Source organism: Triturus cristatus, chromosome 10 (assembly GCF_964204655.1).
Source record: "Triturus cristatus chromosome 10, aTriCri1.1, whole genome shotgun sequence".
Taxonomy (NCBI): domain Eukaryota; kingdom Metazoa; phylum Chordata; class Amphibia; order Caudata; family Salamandridae; genus Triturus; species Triturus cristatus.
In genome coordinates, this window is record NC_140593.1 from 344386560 (window position 1) to 344412251 (window position 25692).

The following is a 25692-nucleotide window of genomic DNA, read 5'->3' on the forward strand; positions in this document are numbered from 1 at the left end:
TCAGCCACAACCAGTTCTGTTCTATCTGGGGCAGCTGCCCGGCAGGAGGTGGAGACAGCATTGTCCAAGGCAGACAGGGCCTATTCAGGTACAAGGAAAATCTCCTCTCACCACTCTAAATGCAGATCAGGCCTATTCAGGTTCTAGTGAAAACTCCTCCCAATACGCTGAATGCAGCCCAGGTCTATTCAGCTAAGCTCTGACTCATTCAGAAAAAGCAGGACACACATCAAAACCCCTCCCCCGGGGTCCGTCTGAGAGAATGCACCTCCCCAGCCACTGTCACGCCAAAGCCAGATAGTCAATACACCAACCAGCAGAGGCACACAGGATGGCTAAGCAAGAAAATACTCACTTTCTAAAAGTTGTATTTTCAAACACACAATATAAAAATCATCTTTACTAAAAGATGCATTTTTATATTCTGAGTTCAGGCATACAAACTCTATTTTCCAATCTTGTCCCAATGGTAAGTTATATTTATAAGATGTTATATATGAACTTCCATTCACCCTATGGGACAGATAGCCTTTCCATAGTGAAATACGAAATGCACTGTAATTCATTACCGGGACATGGCACACACACCAGAACATGTCCTACCTTTAACATACACGGCACCCTGCCCACAGGGGTTTCTTGGGCCTACCTTAGGGGTGACTTGTATGTAAGGAAAGGGAAGATAAGGGCCTGGCAAACGGGTGCACTTGCCAAGTCGACAAGGCAGTTACAAACTGCGCACAGACTGTGCAGTGGCAGGTCTGAGTTACATTTACAGGCTGCTCATGTGGGTGGCACAATCAGTGCTGCAGGCCCCCTAGCAGCATTTGATTTACAGGCCCTGGGCACTCACAGTGCACTGTACTAGGGAGTTACCAGTAAAGTAAATCAAATATGCCAATCATGGAAACACCAATCCATAACATAATTTACCTGGAGAGCATATGCACTTTTAGCACTGCATAGCAGTGGTAAAGTGCCCAGAGTCCTAAAACCAACAAAAACAGAGTCAAAACCAGGAGGCCAAAAAGCAAAAAGTCTGGCGGTATACCCGCTGAAAGAGCCAAGTCTAACAATAGGTTATCCCAAGTTGTTTTTTAGCTTCTATGAAGGATGCTCGTTAGTGCCGGTCTTCCCGCCTGAAGTCAGGGATTTCATCACTTTTTCGTTTTCAACTCTGATGACCCCTTAAATCGTGCTTGGACTAAGATGTGGTCCCAGTCTTTATAGTGAAGTAACTTGCCAACCACAGGGCACGGGTTTCCTCCCAGCTAATGGATGAGCAGGCACTCAGTGGGCCCTCTGTAGTGCGAAAAAGGCAACAGCCCCTCAGAGGCGATTTCTGTGCAAAGCCATTGTTCCAGGTAGGAGGCCATGTCTGCACCTGGCTCTTCGATGAGTTCAGGGAGTCCAATAATACGGCTATTACTCTGTCGGTCCCTGTTTTCTGCATCCTCTGCCCGTATTTCCAGTGTCTGCACTGTATGCGCCATTGCGGTCACCTGTTCCTTCAATGCTCTCAAGTTTGGTGTTAATATTTCCAGGGTGTGCTCAGATGTAGTGACATGCTCTGACTACTTTCGGTGATCATCTCATAAGAGGCCATGGTTGGTTTCCAGTTTATTGAATAGCAGTTTGAACGCTTCTCAGGACCCAGTGATTGCTTGCAGTATTGTGTACAGCATGGTGCTTGTGTGCTCAGCCTGTGGCGCGTGATCTATTGCCGAGGCTGTTGAGTACATGGAAGGGCTGGGTTCCCAGGATACACCTGAGGTCACAGCATCCCTTTTCCTAGTGTATTTACACATTGTGGACTTCGTTTGGGTCCTCTACGAGGGGCCACTAGTGCTCCTCTCTCCTGGGGCATAGGGGTGGGGGGGTTCCAGAGTACTCCAGATCTCTGTATTCTAGGCCAGGCAGTTCCCGCTGGTTATTAGCTTGTCTCTCCACAATCACATGCGCTCAAACATGTGTAGCCCGTTGGTGCTGGTTTGTAGTAGTCAAATTGGGCAGGCCATTGCGCCCTCAGTGTTGTCTGTGTGACCGGAGTGAGTTGTTTAGGGAGCTGTGGGGAGTCCGTCCAGGATTGACTCTTGGGTGCCGAATATTCTCTTGTCACTGCTGTTCACACCTTTCAATGGGGACCCCAGCAGTGTCCCTCTGAAATAGTTCTTGCTGATCGTCTGCGCCCACAGGGGGCCCGACTTCTTCCAAGCCCTCTGGGCCCCCTGCTTCCTCCCCTTCAGTTGGTTGGCCCTTTTGATGTTGGGCCCAGTGAGAGGGAAATCACTTTGGCTCAATTTCACGCTGGTTTTACATACCCATGCTATTTATGTTCTCCCCAGGCCTTCCTCACCAGTCTATGGTGGCTCTGCGGTCTCAGTTCAACCACCAACCTAGTGTTATTAACTTGGTTCAGGGCTCATACAGCACCACGTGCTGTGGTTCACTACTTTATGTAAGGCAGCGAATCTGGCATGCCTGCTTTATCACATGCCATTTCACTTTTTAACTGGCCGCGTCGTGGTGTACCCTGCCTCCTCTAGGTGGATCTCTTGCTCCGCAGCAGCTACGCTCAATCCCATGCCAAGACCTCAGTGCTTGATGACCCCTGGTCTGCCTGCTATTCTTCCAATCTCCTCAGCTATTGAGGGACCGGTTACTGACTCCCTGCCACTCAGAAACATGAAGTGCAGCTTCACCGCGGTCTCCAAGGTCGGCCCGGGGTGGCGGAGAAGGGGAGCCTGCCTTGGGCTGCCGCCGATGCCAGTCTCTCACCTCATCAGTGTTCGAGTGGTGCCACCTCCCGGTCACAGTGGGTGTCCGCTTGCACCAGGGCCCACCGCCAGGTGCATCCCTACGCCTCCGCTGCTAAATCCGTTCCGATATTGCAGCACCCTCACCGTCTCAGTCGGTCGCTGCAGAATGGATACACCGGGGATCCCAGTTGTGTCCACACCGGCTGTATCATTCTCTGTCCACCGCTTAGACAAGACCCCGCCAATCTACCATTTTGAAAGGCTGATCCGTGAACCACTCTAGTAGTCACTTATTATGCCACCAGGCGGTAGGGGACATAAGAGTCATCCTCGCCTCTGCTTTTGGGGGATGAGATCGTCGTCATTCTTGCTAGATGTCATGGGATGGCGGTGCTCGGTTGGAAGCGCGGCAGTTACTCGTCCACCTCCATTGGCGTCAGGCCACGCCCCAACTATGGTTATAACATATTTCATACCACCAAGCTTGAAATGAAATGGTTTTTGAGTTCTTCCAGTTTTTGGTTATTAGTTGTAATGCAACTGCTAACAGAAGGTCAGTTATTTTAATATTTAACATACAGTCCCTCCAGTCTTCTGATAAGCTTCCTAGGAGCAGATTAGCATAGGAAACATGAATTAAAATAAAGTTTTAACAAGCATTTTAACATTTTTAGGAGAACCAGGGCCATATATGTTAAACATTTGGCTAGCAGCCTCAGACTGTACTTTAACCTTCACATAACAATACAGGTGGCACACTTGCTACTGTTTTTATGTCACCCACCAGTATACCTACTCATGTTGCATTTAAGGTGAGTAGACAGGGGCATTCTATGCTAAAGATTCTCTAACACATCATACAAACACCCCTGAAAGTCTTGGATAATGAGACTGATGCCTACTTAAACAAAATGCAAAAAGAACTAGTTGATGGACAGAATGCAGAACAATGTCATACATTCACCCCAGTACAGAGATCTGGGCCTAAATCCATCGTTTTTTTGCTCACCATGCCATTCCAGTTTGGACCCAGCCATATGCAAATCAGTCTTGAACCTGTGCCCAATGGGAACAGTCCAGCCCGAACTGCCAGGCCAGGTCCTCCCTGGACTGGAACCAAGCATCCTAGGACCGGTTTCGAGGTATCACCCCTCTTCAGCCAAGATAGCTTGATTCCAGTGGCATGGAGAGCATGGTGCTCACGTCTGGTGGGTGACCTTTTCTACGCGGCCACTACTTCGGATTACCTTTACTTCGGATCGTTAATGCGCAGAAACCATTACTTCGCATGGTTTTACTGCGCATGACCGTTACTTAGCAGGATAGCCACATCGTTGTGTTTATTTAGGCGCTTCCGTTTCTAAAAACGTAGTACAGCTCTGAGGACGCAGGAAGCTGGCGCAGTGGAAGGTGATCCATGAGGAGAGAGAGGTAAGTGAAGCTGTGTGTACGGTTGTGTAGGTGTAGTGTAAAGTTGTGTATTTGGGTGTAGTGTATTGTATGGGGTCGGAAATGGTAGTGTAGGTGTAGTGTAAAGTTGTGTAGTGTATTGTATGGGGTCGGAAATGGTAGTGTTTGGGAGTAGAGAACGGACTGGGGGTAGGGACAGGGTCATGCTGGGTTAGTGTTTTAGGGTTTAGGGTAGTGTTGTGGGGTTAGTGAAGTGAAGGGTAGTGTTTTAGGGTTTAGTGTAGTGTCGGGGGGTTGTGATGGGTAGTGAATGAGTGTAGGCACAGGAGTAGGGGAATGTGTATGTTCGTGCAGGGGGTAGGGCTTTAGGATTTAGGGTAGTGTAGTGGTGTTTCAGTAGTATAGGGTAGTGTAGTGTTTTAATGTATTGGTAGTGTTTTAGTGTTTTAGAGGTGTAAGGTAAGTATGACACGTTATTCTGCATACCATTCTTATTACTAGGTAAGTTTTTACTTCGCATATATTAACACTTTCATTGTAATGGTATGCGAAGTAAAAACTTGCGTAGTAACGGTTATTGCTAAGTAATAACCACGTAGTAATAGCATGCGAAGTAATGGCATGCGAAATAACGTCTCATATTCCTCACGTCTGAGCATACCCGTCCCACTCGGGGTGACAAATGCAAAAAGAACTAGTTGATGGACAGAATGCAGAAAAATATCATACATTCACCCCAGTACAGAGATCTGGGCCTAAGTCCATCGTTTTTTTGCTCACCATGCCATTCCAGTTTGGACCCAGCCATATGCAAATCAGTCTTGACCCTGTACCGAATGGGAACAGTCCAGCCCGAACTGCCAGGCCAGGTCCTCCCTGGACTGGAACCAAGCATCTTAGGACCGGTTTCGGGGTTTCTCCCCTCTTCAGCCAGGATAGCTTGATTCCAGTGGCATGGAGAGCACGGTACTCACGTCTGAGCATACCCGTCCCACTCGGGGTGACAAATGCAAAAATAACTAGTTGTCCCTTGCTCACTTTGCCACTGGATTCAAGATAGCCTGGCTGATGAGGGTTATGAATACAATGGACCCGGTTCCAGCGTCCTATTTTAAAGAGATCGAGAGTCTTCAGAGGCAGCTGCTTTGGGACGGCAGGCCCCGCATAGCATTCTCTAAGTTGACGCTTAATTGGTATGATGGAGGGATCGGTCTTCCCGACCTAAAGAAATATTATTGGGCGTCCCAACTGGCAGCAATAAACCAGGGGATCTATTGTCACCTGGATGATCCCGGGTACGCCATGGATAGGTGGCTGCTCCCAGGGGGGGACTATACAAGGGCATTATACGCGAAACCCCACAGTTTCCCACTGACGGGCCCAACAGCACATGCAGTCCAGACTTGGCACACAGTCAATCGACATCTGAAGTGGGAGGGGAAACTCACTCTGGCCACACCGCTGTGGAGCACGGAGAGACTTGGGAACCTCTGGAAGTCCAAAGGATTCGACAAATGGGACCTCATAGGGATCTCACGAATTAAAGATATCTGGGGGGAGGGAACGTTTCAGCCATTTGCTTCGCTTAAAACTCAGTACTGCTTAGCAGAGACCGAATATTACCGCTACCTCCAAGTCCGACATGCGCTGCTCACACAGATCCCCAGGGGTGCGACGCTGCCAGAGGCTTCCCCACTAGAGAATAGAGTGCTGGATGGACATCTTACTGAAAGGCCATCTCCCTAATATACAGGAAGTTGATTAATAACATGGAAGACCCCTTACTGATCCTTAAGGGAAAATGGAATAGTGACAGATTAGAACTTGATGAGGAAGACTGGCAGGAGGCGATCTCTTCCCCACGAATGGTTGAAATCCAGGCCAGGCTGAGGCTAGTGCAGCTTAAAATACTCCACAGGATATATGTAACGGGGCCCTGCCTGCTCCGAATGCGACGAGCAGAAAGCGGGGAGTGCAGGAGGGGTTGTGGGGACCTGGGAACCTTCATCCATATACTGTGGCATTGTCCCAAGATACAGTCGTACTGGAGGGATATAAACCTTATAATGCGAACTGTATTGGGGGTAAACTTGCAGCCAGAAGCGAGACGGTGTATACTGAATGTCTGGGAACCCACAGATCTCAACACCTACACTACACAATGGGCCACTCTGGGCTATATAATAGCAAAAAGGAACATTGCACAGCTCTGGGGATCTGGTCAGCCCCCACAGGTGGGGAGATGGAAGGAAGACCTAGACTGGTGCATGTACCGGGAGAAATCAGTCTTCGTGGCAAGAGGGTGCCCTGGGAAATGGAAAAAGGTGTGGGGAGCATGGAACTGTTACAGGGGCAACATCTGTCACCCGCCTGCTCGGCGGAGAGACATAGAGAATCGCGAAACCCCTTTATTTACACAATATAATGTCAGAAATGTAATTTGCAATGTATACAATGTCACTGAGTACTGAAACGGTCGCTATACTGTAATTATTTGATGTGGATTGTCGAGATGTTTAATAAAAAGAAATATAAAAAAAAAAAAGAATGATGATGGATTAAACCCAGATCAGTTGACTGGGGGTGAGTGTTTGATTTGCTCAAACGCTCCGTCCATCATCCCCTTTGGTATTGCTTTGTTCGCCCTAAGTTGGCAGTGTATGCCCAGACGTGGGTCCCTTGCTCACTTTGCCACTGGAGTCAAGCTATCCTGGCTGATGAGGGTTATGAACCCGAAACAGGTCCTAGGATGCTTGTTTCCGGTCCAGGGAAGACATGGCTTGGCAGTTCGGGCTGGACTGTTCCTATGAGGCACAGGGTCAGACTGATTGGCCATGTCTGAACTGGGGTGGTGGAGTGAGCTAAAGAATGATGATGGATTAAACCCAGATCAGTTGACTGGGGGTGAGTGTTTGATTTGCTCAAACGCTCCGTCCATCATCCCCTTTGGTATCGCTACTTAAACAAAATGACACAGAGGAGATGGTGCTAGTTAGTCCCATGTTCATCCATAAAATGCCTTTATCTTTAATACACCCTTTCAGGGACAAACATGATTTATATTATTACTATTTATGTTTTATGTGGAATGATTGTGATTTACATTGTTTCTTGTCTTTTTGAATAGGCTTCTACAGCTCCACAAGTCGGTAGTGAACCCAGATGCTGATCTTCCAGATGAGTTGCTGTATGGGAGAGCAGGCTACCTGTATGCTTTGCTGTACGTAAATACAGAAATTAGCCCAGAGACTGTGCCCCAGGAAACTATTAAAGAGGTCAGGAACGATTCTTATACTTGGTAAAATTATATTATTATGAAGTACATGTTCAAGTAAGGACTTTGGGAATCACCTCCATACATAGAGCCTTGGAATGACTTACTATGGGCCTTATGATGTATCGGGCAGAGGGATGTCTTCTAGGCTGATACTAATCTGCCTGATTCCAAGTTGGCCAGGGCGTCTGAACACTAAGTTGCAGGAGCTGCAAATCCGTGCTATGTAATTTCATTTAACACTAGATCCAGGTGTTCTAGCTGAAATTCCACAGGAAAGAAAACCTGGCTGGGCTAGAGGCTGCTGTCTGCTGAGGGCAGGGGCTACCTGAAGGAGCACAGCCTGGACCCTGCCAGACCACTGAAACACAACAGAGGAGCTGTCCATGCCCCCACCATCCTTGTTGCCTCCTCCCAGTCACTGCACCTAACATATTGAGCAGCAAAAGCCCTAGACCATATGAGAACAGGTGCACCTGTATCCCTCACCTATTCCACTTAAAATATAGCCGCAGGCCATAGGCAGAAGCCACAGCAAAAGCCCCAGGCTTCGGAACCCCAAATGAAATCAGCCACATGGGCTAGGCATGTTGATTTTTGTGAGTACAACATTTCGGATGTCGGAGCTGGTACCCTCTTAGGGCATGTCATGCTTTAAAAAAATATATGCCTACATTTTCTGGCTCTTGCACCCTGCCAGTATCGTGTAACACATAATGAGGGTCTTGGTAATGAGCTTCTGGTATTATGCACTTGCTTATTTTCTCATTGAGGCCTTAGGCCATATGAACATTTATTAGTTTACAATGACTGATTATCTCATTGGCATTTATGTTTGATGATATGTAATATGTGCTGTCTTCATATATTCAGACTGCATGCTTCTGGTTCATATATTTGTTTGAATGCTTGTCACTTAGAAAAAGTCATAATGATTTAATGGGAATATGTCAGTGAATTCTCACACTTTACTTCCCAACTGACAACAGGAATCGTAAGACTGATTTTTTCCAAACAGGTGTGGTTTGAATGATATCAAGTGATTGCTTACAGCTCTCTCGTGGAGAGGGCAGATCTTTGGATTCCGGAAATGGAGCAGTTGTCATTGGAACTGCACTAAAGTCATTGAAGACTTGGCAACAGGGACATCATTCAGCCTTGTCTCAAAGACAGGCTGAGGACTGGAAAATTTATAATGTTCAGTTATTCATGTGTAATTGTAACATCTAAGTACTGAACATTCATAGAAAGACAATCTTTTGATGCTAACATTAGGCATGTAGAGACCCATAATAAGTACCATTTTCTTTGTTGTCTGTTTCCATAGTTTTGTATGTTCTGTGGATTTAGTTATGCTGCAGTTGTTATGATATCTAAGATAATCTTGTTACATTTATTCTGCACTGAAATACACTTTCATGAAAGCATTACAAATAACAGTGTGGATTTCTTGAATTTGCACATTTGGGACAAAATGTTGCCACTAAATCACAACTATAAATTTAAATGCCTGACAGTCTAGTAGGTCTTGTTGCGTGCCTAACCCACTTTCTGATCAGGTAAATTGAGAGAGATGTGTGGACCATACCTTTTCTGTTATCCCCATTCAAACTGGTAAGTTGGTACACACCTGTACTTAGCTAGGAGCCAAATGCTCTTAGGTAATATAGGGATACAAAAGTGGTAATTTTGTGAGTAGCTGTTGTAAACTAGTAAATAGAAAATATAATCCCTCTGATGCCACATCAATACCTGCAGCATCTTTTAAATCAAAAACATCCATTGAAGAAATGTATACTTTATCGTCAGAATATAGTAGTTCATAGTTGTGACCACACACTAAGGGCCTAATTATGACTAAGCCACTGTGCTAGTGCGGGCAGTGCCGCACTATCTGTTCGACCGACCTATTACAAGTTGGGTGGTTCGACTGCCATGGGAACGCCGCAACTGCCAGGGATCAGAGATCCCTGGCGGTGTTACAGCAGCTTTGAGGCCGCATTATGCTTGGCAGTGCCGCTGCTGCACCGCCAAGCCTATTATGAGTTCCTCTCGGGCACGGTTTTCATGGCGGTAAGCCCGCCATGAAAACTCTGGCAGATAGGAAATAAATGTTGCCTCAGGGTCATGGTGTGTCTGTAGAGGGGCACATATTGTGTCCCCCTGTGTGCAGTCACCCCCTTTCCTGCACGGCATGGACTGTACCAGAGGTATTTTTTTAATAGGCACTGCTGTGGGAGCGCCAAAGGACCTCCCGCCAGACCACGAGATTACTCGTCATCTGGCGGGCGGCGGTCGAGGCTGCTCCAGGACCCCCAAACTCGTAATCAGGCCCTAACTCTTTCTGTCTCCTCTTCTACCATCATACTTCTTCTCATTTAAATGAGCAGATTCTATGTCATCTTAGTGAATCACTGAAAAAGTGATTTGGTTAATTCTTCGTAGCTTCGTAACATGTCCAACAATAATTGTGACATCCCATCAGTACAAACAAAAATGCTGTATTCTTAATTTGCATTCCCACTGTGTATCAATGTTTTTTATTTTACTGCTGGATTTGCAGGAAAATATTAGAATATTCCACATTGAAGTTACTGGCTAAGTGGGAGCGCTGAAGTTGGTCGAGGGAGGAGAGTCTGAATAAGTCAGGCAGGCTCAGGGATGGCTGGCATTTTCTGCTCTTCTGATGTGGGCATCATTTTCTTGGCTGTGGTGACAGCAATGGCACATTATGAATTTAAATGTTAACAAGAGAAGTGGGGATGGGGTTAGCTAGAGGAATCTCATTGCCAGATTTAAGGTGCTCAAAATAGTACTAACCTTGCATGGCACCAGACATATAGGGCCTACTGAAGGTGAGTCCTGCCCCATTCACAGACACTAGTGAGCATCCTTTCGTAGGACCGCATATAGATTACTTGGGGGTAGATGAAAGGAACCACCAATAATGGAGGAGGTGAGCAGATTTTCTTAGAGAGTCAGGCGACATCTCAAATGGAGAAAAAAATAAATCCCTGTCCCTCTGCTTACTTATCTGCTGAGAGTTCTCCCATATTCTCACAAGCAATCAGTAGCCTTCCTTAAAAGTGACTGGAGGTATGCTTTTGGGTGTGCCCAGTCTTAAGATGTTTTGAGGATTTTTATTTCACATTTAGACCAGACAAATAGGCGCACTGACAAAGCCAATAGGCTTATATTTTTAAAAAGTGCATGTGCACTTACATACAAACACATAACACTTTGCGGGACTATTTCACCCACAGGATCAAATCAGGCGACAACTCAGAAAAAGCGTTATTCAAAATTGTTCAATGTTTTACTAAGCCAGCAGCTCTTGATAGCGCCGTGTTCCCCTCCCACTCCCTCTGTGATGGATTGTCGAACTTTTCCCAGGACAAAATTCAATACATATACTCCCCCTTCCCGTCCAACCTGTCTCTGCTCGAGCATTACGCTACTCCGGACGGTATTGAGTCATGGTCCAAATTCCGTCCACTCTCTCCTGATGCTTCCATAAAAAAAACTGTTGGAATGTAAATCTGGCTCGCCGGGCGATCCCTGCCCAGCCCAGTTTTTTAAACTCCTGCCCCCTGTATCAATGCCCCCCTGAATCAGATCTGTAACTCTTCTTTGAGTTCAGGCATTTTTCCAGCAGCATGGAAACAAGCATTCCTACTGCCAATCCTTAAGAAACCGGACGCCAACCCTGCAGAATCACCCACCTCGGTAGCTATCTCACAATATCCTATTGAATCTAACTTTGGCTAGGGCTTCACGTGCGGCCTACCCACCAATCTAAGGGAAGTTAATCCACTTTAGGACCACCTCAATAAAAGGACTCTTGGTGCTGTCAAAGGCTTCCTCACAGTAGCCAGATCTAAGAAGCGCCAGTGTCATCAAAAGTCTTCTTATATTATCTCATTGCGTCCTACTCTTTTTAAGCCTGGTTGGTCTGCATTAATCTGGAAGACCTATTTTTTTATATTTGGTTTGTTATTATCTTGGAAAGCACTGTATAGTCTAGAATCATTAACGAGATCAGACATTACAATGCGACCTCCAAAGAGTACTTATCCTGCTTTAGAATCAGTGTAGCCGTGGCCTTTGGCCAACACTGGTCTAGTGGAGCAGCAGTGAGCCATATATCATAAAGGGCTGTGTGAGAAAGTGGATTAACAGTTGGGGTGGATAGTGGTCCAGTAAAGACCCCCGGTAGCTTTGGCAAAGAGTAGACAGGCTTCACTTGGAAGTAATAAAACACATAAAAAGTAAAAAAACACAATAAAAATTGCATGCCAATTAATAAAACTAGAGATTAATTTAATAAACAAAGTGACACCAAAATGACAAAAATCCACTTAAAGGATTCTGAGATATGAATTTTTAAAGTGGAACCGAAGATGTGTATTTTTGAAGTTTTAAAGTTTTTAAAGTTTTAAATGAGATTAGCGCCAAAAAAGGATAAGAGGCAATTGAGAAAGTTTTCAGTCTGACCAAGATGGAGCGCGGTCGGATAAAAGGGCCGGATGCATCACATTGGTACAGTTACCTTCCGACATTGACAATCTTCAGTGACAGGAGGAAATGGGCTAGCTTGGAGTGATGGGGGATCGAAGTTGACAGATTCTGACATTGAGAGAGAGCCTTGGCGAAACTGTTGATTTAGGCAGGGAATGCTCCAGCTGGAAAAGTTCAAGATTTTGCGCCCCGGAGGTCTCTGGTATTGATCGGGTCTCCTTCGACATTGGTGCTGATGAAACTGCTGGAACTGAGTAGGGCTTCAGTATCCATGAAATATGGCATAGAGAGGAGAACATAGCGGCAGCTATGGAAAAGTCATGGCCACTGGCAATGCACCCTTGGTGGCTCAGCTGGCAGGTCGATTGCAAAGCAAAACCATAGCAAAAAGTTCTTACATCCCCAGTTTTTAGGTCGCGCCTGGGCAGCGCATGTGCTGCTCTGCAAGGCATGCTGTATTCGAGTATGAACTTGAAGCTCCAACCACTCTCTGCCCATATTTTTCATTGGCTTATGTCATTGTCCTTTGTAAATGCTGGCTTCCAGTTCGTTAATAGGCTTGTTAGTCCCTCCTTAGTACCGCCTTGTCTTCATTTGTAACCTCCCATGAGGACTGGCCCTTTTACTTCTTTTGTTACACAGCATGTCTTATTTAGTCTGTAAGCACTATTTTCTTTAATGAGTTTCTCCTACTGCAGGCACGACATGCTTTCCTGCAACAATAAGCGGGATATGCGCGCTTTCACTTTCCAAGCAGCCTGGGACAATAGCGGCTGCTGCTTTGAAATGAAATAGGTTTCGCATTTACTAGAGTTTGAGCTACTGGCATTGTAAATGACAATGCCTTTTATTTATGTGTTAATTATCAAAACAGATAAATAAAGGCTTTTGACATTTACAATGCCAATAGCTTAAACTCTCGCAAATGCGAGACCTATCGCATTGCAAATGCTTGTTAAGGTTAGGCAGGAGGAGTACACTTTGACACCAGTCAAGGGTTCCAGAACCTCAGAAACAGTATGTGGGTCTCAGGACTTACTCCACAGAAGCTACCAGCAGGGTCTACGACAGGCCCAGTTGAAACTAGTTATCTGGGCTCTTACAGAAAAATGGGCTAATTGCAGCTTTTGTGTCCCTTTACCTCACCCGTAGCTCACCCAACTGACACTTAGAGTCCACTTCTCCTGTGTACAAGTGGGAGCAGGACCAGCTCTTGAGGTTCTCTTCACAAGTCTCAACAGCAAGTGCAGTCCTTCTTCTGTCTTCCACAGGTCTTGTGGTGTCCTGAAGAGGGTGACCAGAGGTGCCACATTTATGCCTGGCGCTAGCCTGTGGGTAGGGGTAAATCTGTAACCAATAAGGAAAAAGTTATCTGGGGTAACCCTACCCAATTGTACAGCGGTTTCTGTGGGCCCTACTGTAAACAACCCCACAGTGGCCCGCCCCACTTATAGCCAACACTGCTGAACCTTTTCTTCCCCTGTGCAGATTTCCTGTGCCCGCCTTGGAGGTCTGGCCAGGGAAATGATGACTACTTAAAACCCGTTCTTGAGACAGTTCTGCTCCCACTGGGATTGATACCTGACTGACTAGAGAGACAAAAGAGGGAGCAGGGTCAGATGTGAACTTCATCTCCCTGTAACAGGGTAGGCGTCCTTGAAGTTAATTAGGGTTCTAGACACTGCCCAGATGGCCATCCTGTCAGAGAAACAGAACACCTCCCCACACCCAAGGCATTTGTCTAAGCTCTGGGAGCAAGCTTACACCTCATCAAGGAGCTTTTACATTCGTGGATGACAGCTAGTACCTCATGCAAATGGGATTCTCTAGGCTTTAGGCAGGTAAAAGATGACTTTTTAAAAGTACCTTTTGTAAAATATTTAGTACAAACTAGACTACCAATGGATTGGTCTTGTAATAAATATTTTTATAAGTCCAAAAATGAACTTTTTCAGTGTTTTCTAGGCAGTGATAACATTACTTAATTTTAATATTGAAAATAGTTTTTGGGGCGTGTCACTGTTAAGTACATGATCTACATTAAACCTTTATATGCCCTGCATTTAAATACCACATACCCTGCCTTATTGTGCATTAAGACCCACTTAGAAGTGACCTATTAATATTTGAAAGGAGGGTTTAGGCCTGTCAAAAGGGGTTATTTTGACAGTGGAAGTTGCAGTTTTAAAATTGCAAACACAAAATACAATAGTAGGCCTGCAGTCATGCTTTACGCTGTTACGTTTCTGGTGGCACAATGCATGCTGCACTCCCCTAGTGACATTTAACTAACCGGCCCTGGGTACACTTTGTATTATATATTTGGGCCTTGCAAGTAAGTAAAATATGCCAGTTTGGAGTATTGCCAACTTTGACATGTTTTAAAGGTCAGTGTTCATGTACTGGGGCCTAGTTAGTAGAGTGTCAGTGCAGAGTCAAAAGACCAGCTGCATCAGTCAAAGAAAATGGGGTTGTTCATGCAAAAAGAGGCATTTTCCTGAAGGCCCTGAGCCAGCTCGGGGACAAAACACCATTTTTCTTATAGAACTCTGAGGGGTGGGGGCATTTATCCGGTCCTAAAGCCTTGGAGGCTAGCCTTTATGGTAAATTCTTCTATTGTGAAACACATGTCCAGCTGGACTTGTCACTCTTCTGACAACTTCTGGAAGAGCGCAGATGTAACCTGAACAGCAACAAACAACCAATCTGACACACATTGCAGACAGATCAGCTTAAAAATACCCTGTGGGAACCACCGCTCCATTTTTTTTTTTTACTGTGTCGTAGTTTATGCACTCGAAGAGTTACTGAGTTAATGTATGTACTGCAGACAATCTATTTTCGTTGAAAATGGGTGAATGCCCCTTGTGTATTTATCACCTTACCACAGCGCCAGATGCTCACTGTGACTTTGAGTGATGCTCCAGAGATGGAGCTTACCTTATCTGGGTGCTTTTTCAGTTGTTTTACAAGCAGGGTTTCATGCATGCTACTGCCCATGCTTGTGAGGAGTTTTGAGGCCCAAGACTGCCATCAATAATACTTGCACGGAGTGCTTAATTATGACAGTCTGCCGCATGGTGGGTTGTTGGCCTGATTTAGTGTGAGCACAACAACAGTTGTTTACTAATTCAGTATACTTTTTTTTATTTTTATTGAATGAAAAATTGACAACATTGTAGCAATCAAGGCGGTTCAGACAATGATCAAGCGTTAACCTCTCCCAGAGCACCCGGTACAGCAGCCAGATTGTGGTCCCCTTATACCCCCTCCAAACCTGCACTGGCATCCTCTCTGGTCCGAGGCAGTGCACAAATCTCCCCTCTATAAGAGTTCCACTGACCCCATATCCGAGTCCATTTATTGGGGCATCCCCTAGATTCGTAGATGGATTTCTCAGTCACCATGCACCAATCCATATCGTTGGACCAGTCCACTAGTTTCAATCAAAAACAAAAGTGGAGCGACCCGGTGTCCCTCAGAACCTGGGTATAATGTTTATAAACAAGAAATGGTTCTGTCGGGTTTATGATTTATCTTTGTGCATACAAAGTCACAAGCAACCACAAATTCTTTTGTGGAACACACATGGAAAACAAACCTGACCAACAATTAACGGTATCTGGAAGAATCAGAGTTGCAATGTTTGTGTATAACTTTGTATTTATCAGAATTAATTCATTCAGATGTATCAAATTTACACATCATATACAAAGAAGGCTGTTTACAGATATATACATATAGTGCTCATGTGACAGAGTGCTTAGTGATCAACTTAGTGCAATATGTACAAGGTGGTAACGGGAATTATGTACACGGGGAATGAAAAGAACAAATGTTAAATGGAAGGCCAGAGAAAACAACCAAAAAACCAACTGGCTGAAAAATGCTTCTTTTGATATGTATGGTTTTGGTAAATCTGTGCCTAATGATATCGTTGATGTTTCAATCCACGATGTGCTCCCTTCGGTGTTCACTACGGGTCTTCATCGGGACAAGAGGGGGAGGAGGAGGGTATTCAGTGTCAGCCACGAATGAGCCCGAGTAAATTCAGGCATAGGGATCCCGGTGCGGAAATCAGGATTTACTCTCTCCGGGATCACAGGACGGAAGCCTGCATCCCCCTTTTGACTTACCCGAAATAGAAAGCACGATCAAAGCCATCCATTGTCATTATCCCACAGATTTCCGGACCGGGATCCCTATGCCTGAATTTACTCGGGCTCATTCGTTCTTTTCATTCCCCATGTACATATTTCCTGTTACCACCTTGTACATATTGCACTAAGTTGATCACTAAGCACTCTGTCACATGAGCACTATATGTATATATCTGTAAACAGCCTTCTTTGTATATGTTGTGTAAATTTGATACATCTGAATGAATTAATTCTGATAAATACAAAGTTATACACAAAAATTGCCACTGTGATTCTTCCAGATACCGTTAATTGTTGGTCAGGTTTGTTTTCCATGTGTGTTCCACAAAAGAATTTGTGGTTGCTTGTGACTTTGTATGCACAAAGATAAATCATAAACCCGACAGAACCATTTCTTGTTTATAAACAGTCCACTAGTTTCGGCGGGTTTGGAGCCCTCCAAAGCCTTGCTATGTTACGTTTAGCGACCATGAGCCCATGTGTCACCCACAATTGTTCTGAAGAGTTCAAATCAATAGGGTCCCAAATACGTAACAGTGCTAGCGTTATATTGCAATGAATTTGCTGCCCCAGTGCTTTGTCCATCCGGCCCACCACCCGTTCCCAGTACCTCTGGATCAACTCACACTTCCAGACAATATGTATGAACGTACCTTCCTGCCCACATTGCCTCACACAACTGCCATCTGAAACATAAACCATGTGAGCCAACAGGGGTCCTGACAGGTGGGATCTGTGAAGTAGACTAAGTTGAACCAGTCTAAGTCTGGAGGAAATGGCCACCTCACAGGGGAAGCCACTGCCGCAAGCTGGTCAAGGGGTCCGCCATGTTGTTAATTTGTTTTTTATAAACAAGGGAGATGGTCTTCTCCGGTAGATCACCATCGAGTAGCCTATCCTCAAACGGGGAGGAGCCGGGAAGATCACCACTTTTAGGGAGAGCCGCAAGTAGGGCATGCCTAATCTGAAGATACCGGAAGTACTCGGACCCGGCTAGGTTGTATTCTTGCTGCAGATGAGCGAAGGGCACCACACTTCCGGACTTCCAAAGGTCGCCAACCTTAGATATGCCAATTAGGTCCCACTTGTCAAAGCCCTTGGACCTGATCAATCTACCAAGTTTATCGCTGTGCCTTAGCGACGTAGCCTGAGTAATTTTACCCTCCCAGCCCAAGCTCCTTTTGGCCGCCTTCCATATAGTCACCGAGTGCCCTGTTCGGCCAATGAGAGCGGGCCGCAAGGGTCGAGCATAAATCGCACCACTGAAGCTGCCCCCCGGAAGGAGCCATCTGTCAATTTGAAAGGCCAGGTCGTCATGCGACTTATACTTGCACTGATTGATCGCCGCTAAGTGCGCTGCCCAATAATATCGTTTAATGTCGGGGAACCCAATACCCCCATCAAACCAACCAAGTGTGAGTTTATGAGTGGCAATACGTGGCGGCTTTCCCTCCCACAAAAGATCGCGCACTGCACCATCAAGGTCTCTAAAATACAATGCCGGGACCGGAAGGGGGGTGTTTTGTTATGCGTATAGAAATCGGGGAAGGGACATCATCTTGAAGAGAGCTGCGAGCGTCAGCGGAAGTGTCTTCCAGTGGAGAACATCGGCCTTGAAACGCTCCATCGGCAGTCGGAGATTTCTGTCTCGGGATCCACGTAGATCATTCGAGACCCAGATTCCCAAGTATTTGAAACCGTCGGCTGCGGTCGCAAGCCTGCAGCCCCGGGGGAGGGAGGGCTGCGTACCACTGAGGATATAGAGCAACGACTTGGACCAGTTGATGGTATACCCTGAGAATCTACCAAACACGCCAAATATGTCCAAGACAACATTGAGGGAGGCTGCCGGGGAGGCCAGATACAGCAGGATGTCGTCTGCGTACAGGGAAATGCGGTCCTCCCAACCCGATGCCCAACGAAGGCCCCGGATCACGGGGTCCAGAAGGACCCAAGATGCCAGGGGTTCTAAGGCCAACGCAAAGAGAAGCGGTGATAAGGGACAAGCCAGCCTGGTGCCCCTTCCGAGAGCGAACACTGCGGATTTCCTGTTATTGACAACGACTTGCTCAAGTGGCCGGCAATAAAGAAGCCGCACGCAGTCAATGAAGTCAGATCCAAACCCCAACTTATGGAGCACGGCAAACAAATATGACCATTCGATGGTATCAAAAGCAGAGGCGGCGTCCAGGGACACCACGACCGCGTCCTCCTGAATCGTGGATGCTCTACCCATCACCCCGTGAAACCTGCGCAAATTAAGAGAGGTATTCCTCGCCGGCATGAAACCCGACTGATCCAGATGGACCAGGCGTGGGAGGACCCCAAGTAACCGAGTGGCCAGGACCTTCGCCAGGATCTTTGCCTCACAGTTAAGCAAGGAGATGGGTCTATACGATGAGCATTTGTTAGGGGGTTTTCCTGCCTTGGGGATGACCACTATAGTGGCCAACCGCTGATCCTCTGGCAGGATACCCCTGTCCTTACGCTGTGCCTTAGCGACGTAGCCTGAGTAATTTTACCCTCCCAGCCCAAGCTCCTTTTGGCCGCCTTCCATATAGTCACCGAGTGCCCTGTTCGGCCAATGAGAGCGGGCCGCAAGGGTCGAGCATAAATCGCACCACTGAAGCTGCCCCCCGGAAGGAGCCATCTGTCAATTTGAAAGGCCAGGTCGTCATGCGACTTATACTTGCACTGATTGATCGCCGCTAAGTGCGCTGCCCAATAATATCGTTTAATGTCGGGGAGCCCAATACCCCCATCAAACCAACCAAGTGTGAGTTTATGAGTGGCAATACGTGGCGGCTTTCCCTCCCACAAAAGATCGCGCACTGCACCATCAAGGTCTCTAAAATACAATGCCAGGACCGGAAGGGGGGTGTTTTGTTATGCGTATAGAAATCATCTTGAAGAGAGCTGCGAGCGTCAGCGGAAGTGTCTTCCAGTGGAGAACATCGGCCTTGAAACGCTCCATCGGCAGTCGGAGATTTCTGTCTCGGGATCCACGTAGATCTTTCGAGACCCAGATTCCCAAGTATTTGAAACCGTCGGCTGCGGTCGCAAGCCTGCAGCCCCGGGGGAGGGAGGGCTGCGTACCACTGAGGATATAGAGCAACGACTTGGACCAGTTGATGGTATACCCTGAGAATCTACCAAACACGCCAAATATGTCCAAGACAACATTGAGGGAGGCTGCCGGGGAGGCCAGATACAGCAGGATGTCGTCTGCGTACAGGGAAATGCGGTCCTCCCAACCCGATGCCCAACGAAGGCCCTGGATCGCGGGGTCCAGACGGACCCAATATGCCAGGGGTTCTAAGGCCAACGCAAAGAGAAGCAGTGATAAGGGACAAGCCAGCCTGGTGCCCCTTCCGAGAGCGAACACTGCGGATTTCCTGTTATTGACAACGACTTGCTCAAGTGGCCGGCAATAAAGAAGCCGCACCCAGTCAATGAAGTCAGATCCAAACCCCAACTTATGGAGCACGGCAAACAAATATGACCATTCGATGGTATCAAAAGCAGAGGCGGCGTCCAGGGACACCACAACCGCGTCCTCCTGAATCGTGGATGCTCTACCCATCACCCCGTGAAACCTGCGCAAATTAAGAGAGGTATTCCTCGCCGGCATGAAACCCGACTGATCCAGATGGACCAGGCGTGGGAGGACCCCAAGTAACCGAGTGGCCAGGACCTTCACCAGGATCTTTGCCTCACAGTTAAGCAAGGAGATGGGTCTATACGATGAGCATTTGTTAGGGGGTTTTCCTGCCTTGGGGATGACCACTATAGTGGCCAACCGCTGATCCTCTGGCAGGATACCCCTGTCCTTACTTTCGCGAAACATGGCTGCAAAGTACGGCGCGCTCTTGCTCGCAGCAATCTTGAACATCTCAATGGGAACACCATTGGGACCCGACGTCTTCCCTCCCCGTAGATCGTGGATGGCCTTCTCGACCTCCTCCACTGCGATCTCATGATCCAAGTCAGAGCGTTCTTCCTCGGTGAAAAGCGGCAGCGAGATATCACAAAGAAGAGAAGCGGCGTCTTCCTCAGAGTAAGTCGTGCGGGACGAATAAAGTGCCTGATAGTGGTGGCCGAACGCATCTGCTATGTCCTGGGGCATGGTGAGAAGCTGAGAGGAGTCAGTCTCCAACTCCACCACAACCCGCTGGGCACCGTCTCTGCGATCCAGCCAGTCCCAGCAGTTGGCTGGCTTTATCGCCCACATCATAGATATTACTGCATGTGGCTTGGGAGTGTGCCTTAGCGGCCTCAGATGCCAGTTCAGAAAACTCCTTGATTTTTTATGCGCAGTTTCTGACGTGCTGCTGCCGAGTCGTCGGTGCGGACTATTCCTTTCAGCTCAAGGATTTCAGCCTCCAAACGAACCATAGCTGCTCCTCATTCCCTACGTTGTCCAGCTATATAGGACAGGACCACACCCCGTATGACCACTTTGCAAGCTTCACACAGCACTGTCGATGAGGCTACCGATCCAACGTTTTCCTGGAAATAGAGATCTGTCTCGGTCAGGACCTTGTCTCTGGTGGAGGGATCTACGAGATACCAAGAGTTAATCGGGCCACGCGGCCTACTGTTGGTTCCCCAACCTCCAGGTGGCATAAATTGGGCAAATGATCTGCGATCCCCCTGGCTAAGTGCTGGATGTCTCTAACCAGATGGAGATGCTGGGCAAGCGTAAGGACATAATCTATCCAAGACATGCTACGGTGGGGCCCCGACAAGTGAGTGTATTGGAGATCATTCGGATGCAAGCTCCTCCATACGTCTACAAGACCCAGAGCGCCAAGAAAACTATGGATCCGCTTTCGAGAGGGAGAGAGATCCTTCTGGGGCCAACGGTCAAGCGAGTCAGAGACAATTGAGTTAAAGTCACCCCCAATGAGCAGTCTACCGTCCGGCAAACCGAGGAGGAGATCACCGAGGTCGGTAAAGGCCTGGCAATGCAGACCTGGTGGTACGTAGACCGAAACTAAGTTAAGAGTGCACCCCTCCCTGTCGGCCACATATCTACCCAGAGCATCATCATGGACCGAGGCAATAGTCAGGGGAAACGTTTTTCAGACCAAGATACTCTCCCCCCCCCGGGAGCCAGAGTCAAGCCGAATGTGCCACCAGTCGGAAACCCCAATGGGACAGGGCCTTGCAGGCATTGCCCAACAAATGTGTCTCTTGTAGGAGTACCACGTCCGGTACTTGCTGCTTCACAAATTGGAGGACCACGCCCCTCTTGATTTTGTCGCCCAGCCCATTAACATTCCACAACATCAATGTAAGCTTCTGTCTGGTCGTCGTACCCATAGACTAACTCTGAAATAGGACAGATATACGGAGGGGCCCACCGGGAGCTACTCTGGAGGGAGGACCGTCCCAGGTGCCACGAGCCACGAACAGAACTGAATCTCCAAGTGTAGGAGCACACACCCGCCCACATAAATGTGCCTATAGAACGTGCCATGCCTACAAAACAAAAACCAACAACACACAACAAAACATTCCCCCCCACAACCCAAAATGCCAACCCCAAAACCCCCCTTCCTGCCTCCCTGCTTGGTGGTGTGGGAACTCCCGCCCACCGAAACTAGCAGAGCGCCTGTCGCCCACCCCTGCCAAACTGTTGGTAGCGCGTGCCAACCGAGCCCCCGTCTTAAACAACCAACGGCTGGTGCATACATATGGTGAAGAATAAAGACATTTAAAGGCAGCAACTGAACCCCCCCGAAGCATAAGATGGACACCCCCATGGGCCATGAATCAATGAAGAAGAGTCACAAAGCGTACATGACGGAAGATGCCCCAGCCAGGCCCAGCCTCAAACGGAGGCTTGGACAACTGCACCGGAGGGGAAGGCAAATGTACAGTCAGTCCCCAGAAACACTAGCAACCCACCCATCCCATTGGAAACCCACATACAGACCAGTCACTCCGGCCCACTGGTTGCCACCTCTTGCTCTGTGGGTGGGGTACGTCTGCCAGGTGAGTTCACACCCTCTTCCAGTCTTGCTCTCCGCACACGATTACCCCTCGGGCCAGCTGTCCGCCAGCCATCGAGCCAATCCCAGGTCTCTTCGGGGGTGGTGAAAAACCAAGCCTTCCCTTCCGACTCCACCCTCAGCTTGGCGGGGAAGAGCATGGCATACTTCAATTCCTGTTCAAGGAGCGCCCTCTTCACATCCAGTAAACTGCGACACTGACGCTGTACCTTGAGGGTGAGTTCCAGGAAGATGGTGTTCTGAAATGCCACCGGCGCCGATGACCGGGCACATTGCAGAATGACATCGCGGTCACGAAAGTTGAAAATTCTGGCCAGCAAGGGCCACGGTGGGCCCTTTCTACGGAGAAGAAATTTGAAAGATCCGTCAGTTTCAGGTAGGTTGTGATCAGGTCTTCCACAAATAGATCTGCTGTTGGCCCCTCCACCCGCTCCGGCACCCCAAGTATGCGAACATTATTGCGCCGGGAGCACCCCTCGTAGTCATCCAGCTGCGCCTCCAGCTTTGCGGCGTGGGCTTGCATGGCTTCCATCTTACCCTGCAAGTCAGAAGTGTCTTCAATCAGGGAGCTCGTCTTTACCCCAACGTCCTTCAGCCGAGAGTTCATCGCACGCATATCTGCCCGCATGAGGGACACCTCCGATGAAACCGCGTCGATGAGTGATTCCAGAGACGTACGCACCATTGTTATGGCCTCCATTATGTCTTGCAGCGTAGGTTCCTTCTTTTTCCCGCCTGTTTGCTGCTTCTCTGGCGTAGCGGGACCGTCTTTTTCACTCGCACCAGGTCCGTTATCCCACCCATACTTGGACAACTTGCCCTGTACCGCTGCCTTGGAACTGCGGCCCCCCCCCCCCCGCCATCACTCCGGAAATGTGGAGCACAACCTATGGAGAACCATGGATCGACCCGGGGCAGCGCGGAGTCTGGCCTGTCCACCGAACCACAGCAAACCAGTCCAGATGAAACATGTATGCCAGGGAGTATCTGTTCGCAGGCACCAGGCAGCGTCTAACCGGAGCTTTGGGGTGGCGGTGACCTCAAGACCCACCTCAATCAGGGCCCACCACCGGCCGGGCACAACAGTTCAAAGTGGCCCTCGTCGACTAGAGGGCCCAGCACCCTCAACAATGTCTTGTTTCAAGTGGTGGCTGACCCACGGTGCCTCTGCCCCTGCGGTGCCGCCACCAAGGAGAAAGCGCTACAGGGACTCCACGGGCGACAGAGAGTCACAACCAGCCCCTTCCACGTCCCCAAAATCCAGCCATGTGGTGGGAACAGCAACTCAGTGAGGAGGGGGGAGGGGACCCGCAGTCCAGAGGAGAAACCGGGTCACCAGGGCAGAGTAGCTCAGTGGATGTCAGGCCGTGATGGACAAAGGCCGAGAGGACACCCCAGAACAAACTGCGCCCAGGCACAGTCCGGGCCAGACGCGGGACGCTGGGATCTGCACTCACCGGCGTCACCAACGGGGACAGGCAGGCCTCACAGCGCCGGCAGCGGGCAGACCGTCGAAAGGCTATCTCCGCAGACCATAAGGCACAGAGAGTGCCGTCTCCGCCACAATCTCCGAATATGAGCATCTCAACAAGCCCGGTGCACCAGCGGCGGTGCGCGGCGTCTGGGCTCAACAGGCAATCGGGGATCAGGCCGCCTGCCGCGGCGTCACACAGCTTCCAAACGTGAAGAGGCAGGTCACCACAAGCCAGGCCTGCCGCTGGCCCGGTCTCCACCGTTGCAGGACGTAGCGGCACAGGAACGGTATCCACGGATCCCGGGGGTCTTCATCTGCACTCCGGTGGCTCACAGCACCAGCCTACGGATCAGCGTCTCACGGATGTGCTAGACAACGGGCGCGCTCGGACAGAGCCAACTCAGAAAGCGGTCATTACCTCCGGCGGTTGGCCACGCCCCGATTTCAGTATACTTTCAAAATTACGAATATCTGCCGCCCTTGCTAATCGTATAGCTTTGGGAGCCTGGAATAGTCTGAACTGTCACACTTGTAGCATTGTGATGGTTAGTAGCTGGTTTGGTACAGTCATTGGTAGCGCTAGCAGGGGCAATGCAATAGGTGGTGTAGGCTGCAGTGGCCTCCTGATGAGGGCCCTGGTACTAAACATTTTACAAATTAAGCACTGTCAGCACAGTGCACAAACGAACAAGCATTGGCATAGCCAATAGGTCTCGCCTTTGGGAGTTTATAAGTGTTTAGCCATGCAACAGTTGATGTTGTTGCACCAAGGAAATTGTGCTGCATAACTAAATACTTATAAGGTCCCAAAAGCGAGACCTATTGGCTATGCCAATGCGTGTTTTTATTTTAATGGTGCTGTTCCACATTGGCAATACAGCAATAATATTTTTTTTGTTTCTGCAGATGCGGCACAAGGTTAGCAAAAACACTGCCAAAGTTAATAAGTTTGCTTTGGAGGGGCAGGAGGCAAGAACGTGTGGCTTTGACAATGCTTGTTTTTAGGTCTCGCCTAGGCAGCGCACATGCGTTGACTAGGAGGGCCTTTAGCCATCGGTCTTCATTTTTCAAGCACTGCACTCGTGCTTGTGGCGGCATCCACCTTGCGGGAGCGAGCAGCGGCTCGTCACAAGCATGAGTGCAGCGCTTGAAAAGTGAAGACTGCGTGGGCACGCACGCACCACTCCCGGGCTTGTTTCTTACCCTGCGTTTTGCTGTACCCTCTCTATCCTGCCTTCACTTCATCTACCCCTCATTTACTCCCCTTTGTCTCTAACCTGCTTGTTCCTTTTTCCCCCACTGGCTCTGTTCCTTTCGAGATTTAATCTAATTGCTACTTCTTTCACAACGTTTTCTATATATTTGTTTTCCTCTAAAGGCATCTGCCTTCTTTCTCCATAGCTCCACCTTTCCACTCCTCCCATTTCTATGTCCTGTCACCCAGCCCTTTGCCTTTCACCGTGACTCTCTTCCTCCTCAGTGATCAGCGACCATATTCTAGGAAGGTGAAACATCGCTTTATAGCTGTGCACCCTGCAGAAAAAAGTAATCTTTTGGTACTTTGGAAATAAGTTGATTTGGATTTGTCTGTGTGTTAGTCATAACGCTCTGCTGCGTGCGTGCGCACGCATGCACACACTGCTCCCGGGCTTTTCTCTTATCCTGCGTTTTGTTATACCCTCTCTATCCCGCCTTCACTTCATCTACCCCTCATTTACTCCCCTTTCTCTCTAACGTGCTTGCTCCTTTTACCCAACTAGCTCTGTTCCTTTTGAGATTTAATCTAATTGCTACTTCTTTCACAACATTTTCTATATATTTGTTTTCCTCTAAAGGCATCTGCCTTCTTTCTCCATACCTCCTCCTTTCCACTCCTCCCTCTTCTCTGTCCTGTCTCCCAGCCCTTTGCCTTTCACCGTGACTCTCTTCCTCCTCAGTGATCAGGGACCATACTGTAGAAAGGTGAAACAACGTTTTATAGCTGTGAACCCTGCAGCTATTCGGCTTATCAGCATCAGCTGTGGTCATTGCTATGAACTTCAGCACTTACAATAATGCAGCCATAAAGGCAAAAATAAAA

The 25692-nt window shown here is 48.3% G+C and overlaps 1 protein-coding gene across 1 annotated transcript in view; it reads left to right on the forward strand.

Annotated features, from left to right (window-relative positions):
- LANCL2 (LanC like glutathione S-transferase 2) overlaps nucleotides 1-25692 on the forward strand; it is a 293571-nt gene that overhangs the window by 45379 nt on the left and 222500 nt on the right. The window contains exon 4 of the mRNA XM_085631554.1: nucleotides 7297-7444. Coding sequence (XP_085487680.1) covers nucleotides 7297-7444 — 148 coding nt within the window. The remainder of the gene's footprint in view (nucleotides 1-7296; nucleotides 7445-25692) is intronic.